Here is a 13191-nt window from a genome sequence, read left to right as displayed (position 1 = left end):
TGTCTAGATGTGAAGATTTGATGCTGGTTTGGACTAATTTTATTTTTGTCTCAAACATATGTTTAGGTCCAAGAGGTGAGGTTGTTGCAATCTTTGCATTCAGATTCTCTGCACTGCCTATTGGGGTCACGCTAAATTGGAACCACATGTTAGGGTGTGTTTGGAGGAGGGGGGCTAAAGCTCTACTAAAAAAATTTATAAATAAATTTTATTTAATATTTTTAAATAGTAAGATCTTTTTATGTAATGGGATTAAAGTTTAACAAGTGTGAACCAACACAAGACGATTGTGCGTGCTGCAAGTTTTGGATGTTTGCGCACGGCATGGCATATGGGCAAAGGAGGGCCCACGCACGTCGTCAGGAGTACACGCCCAGTCGTGTTGCAACGCAATCCTTGCTCATCAATTAATGCAAGCGGCAGACCCATTCGTAGCAGAGTTCCTGCAACTCGCGCAGCTGCGAAGGGCGCCACGTGTTGCGGGAAGTGCGGAGGTAGCTTCAAACGGCAGCTGGTTTTAAGAAACCCGATGCATGCCGTTTCAGCTACAGATCGATCGATCGAGCGAGATGCCAACTATAGTATAATGCGCGGAGATCTAGCTGACGCGACGATATCGATCGGAAACAGGATCGGCAAGAGACAGGCAGCAGCCACACCACACGCCGCTGCAGGATGGCACGCGCCTGGCACGGTGCAAGCTCGTGTCTCGCTCACAAGCAAAGAGCCTCTCGAGCACCAGCAGTACGGGGTCATCTCTTCGTACGCCTAGCTACCTAGATGCGAACCGCCCTTGTTGGAAGATGACAAGAATTCTCCATGATGGCCACCCAGGTCCCGGTGCTGGGAGGGGAGGGACCGGCCCAAAGCGAGGCGGCAGGAAGGGAGCGGGGCAATCTGCCGTACCTGGCTCAAGATACTGGATGTACCCACCATGTCCGTCCGTTGGCCAGGGCGGCCCAACAAATGGGCTGCCTCAACCTTGTACCAAGGCACACCCACTGTCGCTCGCTGAGGCTACAGGGCGGATCGCGGAGAACCAATCACCGGCGACAGATCACTGTATTCCTGGTCACAATCTGAATTTTCTGCAGATGACCATCCACATTTATAAATGCAGAAATGTGTCGGTGCGAAGACATTTATCTGAAGTTTTGTTTGCAATAATGAGCTAATCCTAGGCCTTCCCCTCCCAGAATCAGTCATCAGTGACCCGACCGACGGCGACTCCGGTCGGCCTCGTCCAGCTCCGCCACAATTATTGGCTCATACAGCGACACAATAATGGCTCACGTAGGCTACAGCATCCTTGCATCAAGTTGCAAATACGCAGAGGCAAATTGCCACTGCAGCGAGTAACAGACAATACGAGTGGCCAAGACGGCAAAGTATCGAGGAGGAAGGGCGACGGCGATACAATCATATAAACCGCCCTGGTCATACAGTTTTCCTCCCCTGCAGAAGCAAAGAAGAGTCAATTGCACGCATGGGCAATCATTTCTTACACCACAAGTGGCTGCATCAGGGGCCAATAATTGCGCACAACCAAAGACAAGGAAACTACACTCAAATGCACCATCGAGATCCCATTCCTGCTACAACAGAGACAAGTCTTTCGTCTTATTTGCATGTAGCTATATTGTTCACCTGAAGCTAGCACCTAGCAGACATGAGAAAGTCCAAAAGACTGTCGGCAGCGGGATATAGTGACAGGCTTCGGACCGGGCACCGCAGAAATCACAGAGCTGCCTCCCCAACTCTCTTCTTTTGATAGCTTCCTCACATTACAGGAGACTTCGAGGTCAGGCGCTCTTCAGAAACTGAGCATGGTGCGCAATGTGATCATCAATGAATGTAGCGATGAAAAAGTAGGAATGATCATATCCAGGCTGCATGCGCAAGACCAGAGGAACCCCGGCGGCCTTGCACGCCTCCTCGAAGTTGTAAGGTAGCAGCTGCTCAGCCAGGAACTTGTCATCCTCCCCCTAAACAAATTGTCAATAAGAGCATATCAGATAAGCTCTCTCACTGAAATAACTTTTTTTTTACTTCTACTCTGGAATAAACAAAACTTGATTGTAGTTGTAGTAGCCTCAAGAATCATCGGGCAATTAATTCTCCAAACAGCTTTGCACTGTGGGTGATGTATGATAGTTATAAGCCCTAAAATCTATCAGAAACAGCTGATAAGCTTGACCCTACTCTACTCCTTGGGAGCCTAGTCTTCTACCCAGTTCAATCAAGAACAAGCATTTTAAGTTAAATCAATCGAATCAGGCAGTAGTTGTCTATGCTACAGTCAAGCAACCCTGATAGACTCTAAATACTGTTCATGTATGGAGTCCTACAAATGTTAAGTAATCAATAGAGGTTTCGTCATTAGATGAGCTAACCGAATCCACAGTGTAGAAGACCATCAAAATGGCTGTGCTCAATCGCGTACAACAGTATAACAAATAAAATGTAAACCGACCATTTGAAAATGTTCTAAGGTCCCCATTTGCCATCAGCTTGTCGCATACCTATTATCCAGGATGGCAACTCTATAATGTTGTCACGTACATCTGACTATAGGTACTAGAGTCAGACTCAGTGGTTACTTTCAAGAAAAAAAAATCCACCTATAATGCTAAGTAGATCTTCAAATGTATCGCATGCCACTTATCTGTACTGGACTACTGATTGCCCTGTTATGTGCTAGGTGGTCGATGAGGTTTCACTTTCAAGAATGATAGATATCAGATGCAAGCACTAAATGACTAGTCAACCCATCAAAAGAGACGTGTGGCAACAGGTGGTTTGAGGTTTGATCACATGGACATATATCACACCACTCGACTTAAAAGATCTATCCTCCATTTAAAAAAAACAATAATTCCTTCCATGTTCTGAAAATATAAAAGGAAACCAAACCAGCTGGGATAACAATAGCGTGATAGCAGAAACAGGACACAAGTGAATCCATGCCCAGCATCGTACCTGGTCTATTAGGATAGGAGTAGAAACTTTGTTGTTCTTTTTAATCAGGCAGGTAGCATCATATTCCTACAGCAATCAAGCAGGTAGCATCATATTCCAACATATCAGAGATTTATAAGTATCCAACATATCAGAGATATACAAGTAATAGTATCCATCATATCAAACAGAAATAGGAGAATACCTCCCAATCTGATTTAGATGAGCCCAGGTAATTTGAGAACGCTTTCTGACCCCACGGGCAGTTTATCGGATTGACAATTGGAGCAAATGCTGATACTGACTGAAATTTAAGATAAATACAAAATCCAGGGTGAGATTCAATACAAAATGTCATGGATGTCAACTTGAAAGGTCTATCTAGGCTTAAACAAAATGACATGTGAATAATACCTTGTATTTATTGGTGTTTTTCAAGTAAATTGTCAGTGCACCATGGCCTCCCATAGAGTGCCCAAAAATGGATGCCTGTTTAGTGTTGAGCAGTACAAAGTGCTCATTCAAAACTTTTGGAAGTTCTTTCACAACATAGTCATACATGCGCCAGTTTTTCCATTTTTCATTTGTGGCGTTCAAATAAAACCCAGCACCTAGTTAGAAAAGGAAAAAAAACATTAAGCTAATTTGAACAAATATGCAGAAATATAATTCATTCAATCTGCTAGTATAGTGGAGTTTCTCTAACGTTCCAACACAAGTGTTTCAGAGCTTCAACAGAATGTAAAGGATCGCCCCTTACTAGAAGAGCAGACCAGTCTTCTAATTCTATTGCGACCTACTTGCTATGGTGAAGTGTCATTTTCCTCTCTTCCTCAAAACATATAAAAGAACCTCACCATGATATGTATAGTTACTAATGATCATACACAGGGCAATACAAACAAGCGATCCTGCACATTCCTTTCAAATATGCTAAATCCACATTGGTTAACACAGGGTGACCATGCTACAGGACCACAATAATTGGAATAAGGCACAAAGAACTGTCTAGATAGAACCATAAAAATACTAGCCACCAGGGTTACAGTCAGTAAGTAGTGTTCTTATTCCGAACTCCAGATACATCATTATGGAAGTCGACACAATTAGTTCTTGCAAGTTGGATGTTGATGTTATATCACTTTATCAATAGCTTAACAAGCTCGGTCCACTGTAATTGAACCCAGATTTTTTTTATTGGCAGGATTTTCGTTCTCCTTATGTAATTTGATATGAGTTTTTATTACAAATTATTTGACAAAAAAATGCTGATGTATATCTCTGAAGATAACTAGGTAAAGAAAGATGCCCTAATACATGGCTAGAACATATATAAGATAATAAGAACTAATAAGCAAACCAACCAAAGACAGATCACTTAGCACCCATGCTAGTTGGCAGTCATCATGATTCTAGAATCTATATCATATGATTTACCATACATTTATATCATCATAAGGCACTCTATCATGCCATGGTTTGCCTTTTAACTATAGTAGCATTGAACTAGTGAAAGTGCTGCGCAATGCAACAGGCTTATACATGTTACACTAATTGCCACACTGGTCACACCAAATAACACGCTTGCCTTAAAGAAGACCATCATATGGTGAACTAATTCAGACTATCCCTATAAGCTCTTCCAGTGTTGCTGAATTGATGACAGCACAATTAGGGGAGGTGGATGATTACATAACGAAACTATCACAAGACAACTTGCCAAGTTAAATACTTAAGACTGAAACTTGCCGTGTAGGCAGACCATATATCTGTACAAAATGCAAAACTTTATCAAGCTATCTTAGTTACAATCCTTCGTTCCTTACCAACACCAAAATCATAGCTGTCTGACTCTCCTTCAATATTTAATCCACCTGCATGAACGAAGGGAAAAGAGCAGTGAGAAAATAAAACTCCTTTACATTAACAAAATAATCATATAAAGTGTATTCTAAACGACAAAAAGGTAAAAGGCATTAATAGAAGTAAGACCACATTGAACATACCCCAAATCATTTGCAGGTAAAGGAATAGATATTGCAGTCAGTTATCAACAGGATTATAGTTACATGGTAAATAGGGAAATAAGCGTTACTAGACTCAACTCTACACTACGTTTATGCTGGACGGGGGGGGGGGGGGGGGGGGGGGGGGGGGGGGGGAGGCTAGATCTTAAGGGAGAAATTCTTGTTGCCTCTTTTGCTGATAAAACTGTCTCTCATATCAAACCCAGGAAAAGGATGTACAACAATGCAATCCATCAATTTGTTCCTTAAGCTCACAATACATCAGCATTGTATTTTTTTTTAGATTAGGATGATCCGGTCCACAGCCAATACAAAGACTGCAGTACGCAGACTGCACATCAAGACACTAAACCTGGACAATTGTCTACAACTGAAACCAGGTTCATCCAAAGGACACAGAGACAAATAGAACTCTGAAGCAGTGAAGCTAACACTGAAACTCACACCACCAGCTAGCACATTAACCGGCTTCTGAAATTCCACCCTCTCCTGGAAAGCACTTCCAAAGCCAGCCCTTCCAGATATTCAAGTTCATACAAGTGATAAAAAGTATCCATCACAGCATAATAAACTTTGCTAGTATTACATTAATTGACAGGATCAGCTAGGTCCCAAAATTTCGCACAAAGATCAAAAAAGGAAATAGAGACGTAACAGCACAGGCATAAACCCTAGAAACGGAACGCGGTGAGAGCACGGGTTGAATATCGACATACGTGGGGAGGTGTCGGGCGCGACGAGGGCGATGCCGTGGGCGGCGGCGGCGCGCTGAGCTCCGGCCTTGATAATGAAGTTCTCGTCAGTGCAGGTGAGGCCCGAGAGCCAGTACAGCACCTGCAAAGCAGCGATACGACACCTCGTCACATTCGGCGCTCAGATTAGCCCCCGACCTCTCGAAGCGGGGAGCAAGGGCGTAGCACTCACAGGGACATTGGACGCCGGGGACGGCGGCAGGTAGACGGAGAAGGTCATGGGGCAGCCGAGGGTGGCGCTCTGGTGGCGGAGGCGGAGGTTGCGGCCGCCGAACATCTTGTTGCTGCTCAGCTGCTCCACCTCCGCTGGATAAGCAGGAGGTGTCGCCGCCATCGCTCGATCCACGCCGGGCCTTCGCCTGGAGATGGGGAGAATGGGAGTGGTGACTGGCGTTGGGCGGAGAGAGATGAGATGGTTCTAGAAGACGGCAAGACGACGAGAAGAGAGAGAGAAGATATATCTCAAGGCTCGACGGGCCTTGATTGTGGACTGAAAGTCTGAAGCACCAGATTTGGGCCGGAACATCTTAGTGTGCGTTAATGGGCTATTATGCCTGGAGCCTAAAATTTTTTGGGCAAAATGCTAATTTCCGGCAAGAAAATTAGTTTTCTTGGGCCAGAACATTTGCGTTAATGAGGCTATTATGTACAGGTTGCAGAATGCATCCGTAAATACGCTCCTACCAGAGTTTCCCTCAAAAAAAAAAAAACAGATCCTAGCAGAGAGCACACAAACCATACGCTCCACCTGACACACTGTATAAATGCTGATTTCCAGCGAGTAGTTCCTTCCTCGAGTACTCTCAACTTGGTGTTCATGTAACTGACAGGCGATCATAACATTTATTTATTCAGTAATCTCTTGTACAATGTGGCAATGAAGAAGCACAAAGGATTCCACAACTGAAAAAAAAAAGGCCCTGTAACTCAGACATGCCAACAGCATTGCGGAGACACCTGCTCCAAGCTCGATCAAGAATGATCCATAGCTTGGCGAGTTCGATCTCCTCCTGCCTTCGTTTATGTTCTACTAATATAAAAGAGTAACAAGATCATGGCTTTCCAAGGAGAGATGAGCGGTAGAATGCATGGCTTTGTGCCATCTCAATCCTTTCGCGAGGATCATTCATCGTTTCATCCCTCAAGGCTTGGAGAATGTCTCTTGCTGTGAGCTCCCTGCAGATTCCGATAAGTACAAGGATATATGTCAGAGCTGGTTTAACATAATATAGGCAGTTAAATTCAGGAATGAGATTGTAAATTTTCACTTAGGTTCCTCACTCCTCGAGCACACTGTAAAAATTCTCCAGTTATGCAGAGTGCAATGGGGGCGATACAGAAGACAAACCTTTTTATCAGTATTCTGTAAAGCCTCTTCAGGATTGGGCATAGTTCAGCCGGAGCGACCTGCTTGTTTTCTTCCGGGTGTTGTACACTTAAGCTGGGTTGACTAAGCAGCTCAAAAAATGCACCAACGGCAGAGATACCCTGTTAAATGGAATGATAAAACAATTATTGTGAAACACGCCATGTTAAAAGGAAAAGGGACAGTTGCAAAAGTCAGGGTTGTCCAACATCCAGGAAGCTTTGACATCTTCTGCAATCTTCGCCTTTCAAAGTTCTGTCAAAGAGATTCACAGAATAAAACAAAACAAAACACTGTTATTGTATTACCTGAATCATTCCCTTTCCCTTGATACTATCACCCATGTCAGGACTCAGCTCTCCCTTGGCAAGCATTTGCCCGTACCATGCATTGCGACCTTTTAGGAGAGTTACATAAGTATCAGCCAGCAGAGGACCAGCAAGTTTCTCTGGTTGTTCTGTCAGCAAGTGAGTAATGAATATCATCTCTGACGTGCAATGAGCAAAGTATACAGATTTGCTTGTTGCACTCTCATTTGTTAAAGCTGCCACCATTCCTGAAACATAAAGAGAGACATGGTGAAACAGGAACTCACAAAATTTGTAAAACGATGCAAAATATACTACCCTATTTGCGCCCACGGCCTTTATGACAAATATAATGTTGAGTCAAAAAGTGGAGATTACCAAAGAGTAAGTAGCAAGTATTCAACACTATATCCCTATTGCAAGGTTTTCATTTTTCAAAGTGGATTGTTTCTCTTTTCTTAAAATTCTAAGGAACCGTTCTGATCTTAGTGTATCCCATCCTGCCATCCATACTCTATTAAGGCAAGAGGTCATGATGATGGCCTGATGGGCGGCCATCAAACGGATCAACTAATATTTAAGAAAAAAAACACTTCCATGTTTCATATGCTTTCTTCAACATCAAGGAGTAGAATGCCAATTACACTAACGTCGACAACTAATTAAAATCAGAGAAGTTAGTTTTACCAGCGCCAATTGCATATACATTCTTCAGGCCACCCATCACCTCATGAGTGACAAGATCACTGTTGTCCCAGACAATGAAATGTGGCTGCCTCAAAAACTTAGCAAGAGGCTTCCTCCACTTGTTGGATCCACAGATTCGAGCATTTGCATATTCTTTGTTATAAATTTCTGAGGCGATGTTTGGTCCTCCAAGATAGAGTATATTCTCAGTTGGAACTCCAGCTGCATTGTATTTCAAAAAAATATCAGCCTGTACTGTTGAGTTCAAATACTCAGGTCAAGCATTAAGCACAGACACAAAAAACTTAAATATGTTTCAACCGGGTGCATGTCAAGATCAAGACCATTCTTTCTATCAGGGTCATTGAAGATAAGCACCATGTCATGATCATGCCATAAATTTACAAGTATGGTGGGTTTGACTTTCCATGCATGTAAAACACATCATAATGGTAAAATAAAGAAATGGAATAGACAAGTTAACACATCAATCAGAATTTAATGCAGCTTTCAAATGGAGCAGACTATTGAGCCAAAAGAATTGTTAGGGGCGCGACCTCGGCAAATGGGGGCGCGACCTTATTCCGTCGGAAGGCCACCAGCGCTCGCGCCAACTCGCCGCCGTCTTCAAGCGCGCGCTGGGTAGCGAACTCCAATTCTACAGCAGTGGGAGGGAAGGCGGTTTCCCCTTTGTCATCGGCGGGGACGCAGTGCCTGGCGCCACCGCTTTTCGCTACCGGCCACCGCGAGGACGTCTCCGCTGGTCGCAGTCACGATTAATTCCAGGTGGCCGTACCCGCGCACCCCTCTCGTTCCGATGGTCTCCGTGGGATCCAGACGGTGACATACGTGCAGATCCAGCACGCGGAGGGTGTCCGCCGTATCTTCAGGTGTCGTTAAAAATAAAGAGTCACAGTCTATTTAAAATAAGCCGAGATGTAAAAGGCTTGTTCTTAGGAGTTCGGTTTGCGTCTAATGGAGTCATTGTTAGCGTCATCGTTAGATTGCAGCTTGAGGACAAGCTGCATGTCCAGGTGGGGTGTAGTGTTAGAGGAGTCAAGGGATTATTGGGCCTTAGCCCATTAGGGTGTTAGAGGAGTCAAGGGATTATTGGGCCTTAGCCCATTAGGGTTTATTAGTCGCTTGCTTAGGGGTCAAGTAAACATCTCTATATAAGGAGAGGAGATGTATGTTAGAGGAGTCAAGGGATTATTGGGCCTTAGCCCATTAGGGTGTTAGAGGAGTCAAGGGATTATTGGGCCTTAGCCCATTAGGGTTTATTAGTCGCTTGCTTAGGGGTCAAGTAAACATCTCTATATAAGGAGAGGAGATGTATCAATCTAATGAAGGAGATTAGAAGGAAATCTCTTCCCTCTTGCCGGCCGTGGGCGAAGCCCCGCAGCCGGCGTCCCCAACCCTAGCCGCCGCTCCCTCGCCCTCGCAGCCACCATCTCGTGAACAGTACCCGCGGCACTGTAGCGCCGCCGCCGCTTCCCTCAGCACTCTCTCCTCTCGACCCCATCAGCGTTCATAACAATCTGGTATCAGCTATGCTAGGCGACGACAAGTCTGAGCCCCCACTGCCGCCGCCAACCATGGAGGGTCTGGCCGCCATGATGACCAAGCTGCTGAGCAGCATGGGCGACATGGAGACGCGCTTCACCTCTATGGAGTCGCGCATCACCTCTATGGAGTCGCGCCTTCAACCGCCGCCGACGTTGAACCCCACGGCGTCCATGCCCTATGGGATGCCAGGGTACGGATCTACAACCCTGGCGAGTTCTTCATTGACGGCCGCCGCCACACTGTCCATGGCACCCCCAACGTCTTCGCCGACCCAGCCGATCAACAAGGATCTGTGCGCCGACATAAGGGTTACAATAGTCCAGATACAAGCCGCTCTCCAGGAGATGATACAACTTGAGCGAAAGAAAGAGGCGGTCGTGCACCTGCAAGCGGCAACGCGCAAGTTCTTGGCGCGACGGCTCGTCCGCGTGATGCGCAAGGAGCAACAGGACCAAGCGGCTTCATTCATCCAGGCGGCGGTGCGGCTGCAGGCTGCAGCACGCGGCCTCCTAGCGCGGCGACGGCTGCAGAAGATGCGCTTAGAGATGCAAGAGGCGGCTTTGACAGCGATCGACCTCGGCAATTGGGGGCGCGACCTCGGCAAATGGGGGCGCGACCTTATTCCGTCGGAAGGCCACCAGCGCTCGCGCCAACTCGGCGCCGTCTTCAAGCGCGCGCTGGGTAGCGAACTCCAATTCTACAGCAGTGGGAGGGAAGGCGGTTTCCCCTTTGTCATCGGCGGGGACGCAGTGCCTAGCGCCACCGCTTTTCGCTACCGGCCACCGCGAGGACGTCTCCGCTGGTCGCAGTCACGATTAATTCCAAGTGGCCGTACCCGCGCACCCCTCTCGTTCCGATGGTCTCCGTGGGATCCAGGCGGTGACATACGTGCAGATCCAGCACGCGGAGGGTGTCCGCCGTATCTTCAGGTGTCGTTAAAAATAAAGAGTCACAGTCTATTTAAAATAAGCCGAGATGTAAAAGGCTTGTTCTTAGGAGTTCGGTTTGCGTCTAATGGAGTCATTGTTAGCGTCATCGTTAGATTGCAGCTTGAGGACAAGCTGCATGTCCAGGTGGGGTGTAGTGTTAGAGGAGTCAAGGGATTATTGGGCCTTAGCCCATTAGGGTTTATTAGTCGCTTGCTTAGGGATCAAGTAAACATCTCTATATAAGGAGAGGAGATGTATCAATCTAATGAAGCAAGAGATTAGAAGGAAATCCCTTCCCTCTTGCCGGCCGTGGGCGAAGCCCCGCGGCCGGCGTTCCCGGCGCCCCAACCCTAGCCGCCGCGCCGTGAACAGTACCCGCGGCACTGTAGCATCGCGGGTACTGTAGCGCCGCCGCCGCTTCCCTCAGCACTCTCCTCTCGACCCCATTAGCGTTCATAACAGTGCGCTAATGGCAAAATTATGCAGTATATCTGGTTATGGCAACAGACAGGTAATAAATAGGTTAGTCTGTCCTCTGTACTAGTAAATGGATAATTAGTCTGTCCTCTGTCCAAGATAGCTTTGGACAGGAGCGCTTGGAGACTAGCTATCAATGTGCCTGAACCTTGAACTTATTTCTTTCGGGTTTCATCCCTAGCCTACCCCAACTTGCTTGGGAAAAAATGCTATGTTGTTGTTGTTGTTGTTGTTATGGAAAGTAACCTACTGAAGTTATTAGCATGGACTATGGAAATCAGGAGCGTTTGTCAAATATTGTGCAGTACACATATGAGCATTCCACATGACAGCATTTTGGGCGGTAATCAAATATTGTGCTATTTAATCATTACACTAGTAAATAGCCAAGTAGTAGGAACACTTTGATCAAGCAGCTTACCCTGCATGTCACAGTCATAAATCTATTTTTGGCAACCAAGACCATTCAGAGAAACCAAGTGATCAAATCTTTCAATTTAAAATACAGAGACAAAATAGACAAGAGAGATTCTTACTTGCTGAACTAATCATTTGAGTAGGTGTAATGATATGAGGAATCGGATCCAATGAGGCTTCTATCCCCTTTGCCAGGGAAATTATTATCGGTACACTGATCCTCTCCTTCCAATACTTGCTGATCTCCTCAAACACCTCCCTCGTCTCGGTGGATGGCAACCCATTGACCACAATGTCAGCATCCCAGACGGCTTCCTGCAGGTTGGTGACGACCTTCAGAGGGCAGAGCGGTGTTTCGATCATGTTCAAACAGAATCCATCCTTCAATATCTCATCAGCATACAATTTTCGATCCCCAAGCCGTGCCTCGACATACTTCAAGTAGGCGCAGCGGCGGATGAGGCGCCTCAGAACATCTTCCCTCGAGTTGATCACCTCGAACAGATGCTCCGCGGTGGACCGGTCCACCACCCTCCCCGGGCGGCGCCAAATCCTTATCTGCACCTTCTCCCGAAAATGGCCATAGGCGTCCTGTAAAAGAGCAGCAAAGACACTGCCCCAAGCGCCAGCACCAACGCTGACGATCTTGAGCAAGTCTCCGTCTGACTTGCCAATAAGCTGGCGCAGCTCATCCAGCCGCTCCTCAGTGCCATTGGCACCGTGCACCGATCCATTCATGTGCACGCTTCCAACCATCTCTCTCGCAATCGATCAGAATTGAGAAAGCACTCAAACCAGGACACTAAAAGCGGCTCAGCTCACAGGTGTGTGCTCTCAAAGGCAATTAATCGAACAGCTTGAGCGCGAGGCAGTCCTACCCGCCCGGAGCCCAATTCCTGCATCACACAACGACTCGGCCACGCGCGAAATCGCTTCAAATACCGCTCACCAACCACGGACCTAAACACAGCGCCCCCTGATCTTCCGCTCAGAAAATTCCAAGAGCTGGTCATCCGCCACCACCTACAACCACAGACCACAGCACGCCAAACATAAAATCAAGCGCAATCCAAGAACCACGGCACCAACGCAGGGATAAGTAAGGGGATCAACGCTGGTAAAGCAAGCAGCCGCCTTTGCGTCGCCTCGCCACCCACCTCCAGCTCAAGGATACCGTGGGCGGAGCTGTCCGGCAGCCGGCATTGGGGCGAGGAACGCCGGGCAAGGAGGGGGTGGGTGGCGGATGGACGGTTGAACGGCCCGGAGCCTGGATTGGAAGCAAGCGCTCGATCGGTTGGGCTCGGACTCGGATCAGTAAATGAGGGGCTGGGCGGCCCGGAAGTGGGTGGAGGCATTAATGGAGATGGAAGGCGCCAACCATGCAGGGTCCGTCATAAATGAGCAAGCGAGCGAGGAGTGGGAGTGGGGGAGGAGGCGGACAAGCCTGCTTGGTTCGCTGTGTTCCCGAGCTGGTCATGCACTGGTGCTTGCTTACTCTGCTACAGTCACTCGTTTCTCCATGGCAGAGAGCGCTGGCTGAGTGAACACTGAATTTGCATCGCGATACTGATGCGCCAGCGATAGAGCTAGGATAGATACGGGATACCGTGAACTCGATCGTGTACAACAGATCGAGAAAGCCAAGCATTCGTCTACGACCTAAAGATAGCACTGGCCGTTGCCCGCTGTTATCCTGTATGCTAA

The 13191-nt window shown here is 47.0% G+C and overlaps 2 protein-coding genes across 3 annotated transcripts; both read right to left on the bottom strand.

Annotated features, from left to right (window-relative positions):
• Positions 1-1393: 1393 nt before the first annotated feature.
• On the bottom strand, positions 1394-6224 carry LOC120709212 (S-formylglutathione hydrolase-like). The gene is made up of 7 exons (XM_039994757.1): positions 5910-6224; positions 5702-5819; positions 4785-4832; positions 3373-3569; positions 3164-3262; positions 2980-3045; positions 1394-1985 (listed from the first exon to the last, which is right to left on the bottom strand). Exons 1-7 carry the CDS (start codon positions 6069-6071, stop codon positions 1803-1805), a joined length of 873 nt encoding a protein of 290 aa, XP_039850691.1. The 5' UTR covers positions 6072-6224; the 3' UTR covers positions 1394-1802.
• A 321-nt stretch (positions 6225-6545) lies between these two features.
• Positions 6546-12904, bottom strand: LOC120709211 (probable glycerol-3-phosphate dehydrogenase [NAD(+)] 1, cytosolic). Of its 2 annotated transcripts, none has more exons than XM_039994755.1 (6): positions 12645-12902; positions 11607-12510; positions 8099-8320; positions 7412-7659; positions 7086-7225; positions 6546-6913 (listed from the first exon to the last, which is right to left on the bottom strand). In XM_039994755.1, exons 2-6 carry the CDS (start codon positions 12241-12243, stop codon positions 6790-6792), a joined length of 1371 nt encoding a protein of 456 aa, XP_039850689.1. In that variant the 5' UTR covers positions 12244-12510; positions 12645-12902; the 3' UTR covers positions 6546-6789. The 2 variants fall into 2 exon arrangements, with proteins under 2 accessions (XP_039850689.1, XP_039850690.1); XM_039994756.1 differs by having other exon boundaries at positions 6550-6913; positions 12601-12904.
• Positions 12905-13191: the final 287 nt, after the last annotated feature.

This window comes from Panicum virgatum, chromosome 5K (assembly GCF_016808335.1).
Source record: "Panicum virgatum strain AP13 chromosome 5K, P.virgatum_v5, whole genome shotgun sequence".
In the NCBI taxonomy this organism is placed as follows: domain Eukaryota; kingdom Viridiplantae; phylum Streptophyta; class Magnoliopsida; order Poales; family Poaceae; genus Panicum; species Panicum virgatum.
Note: the sequence above shows the minus strand (reverse complement) of the source record. Positions and strands in the feature narration are given on the sequence as shown.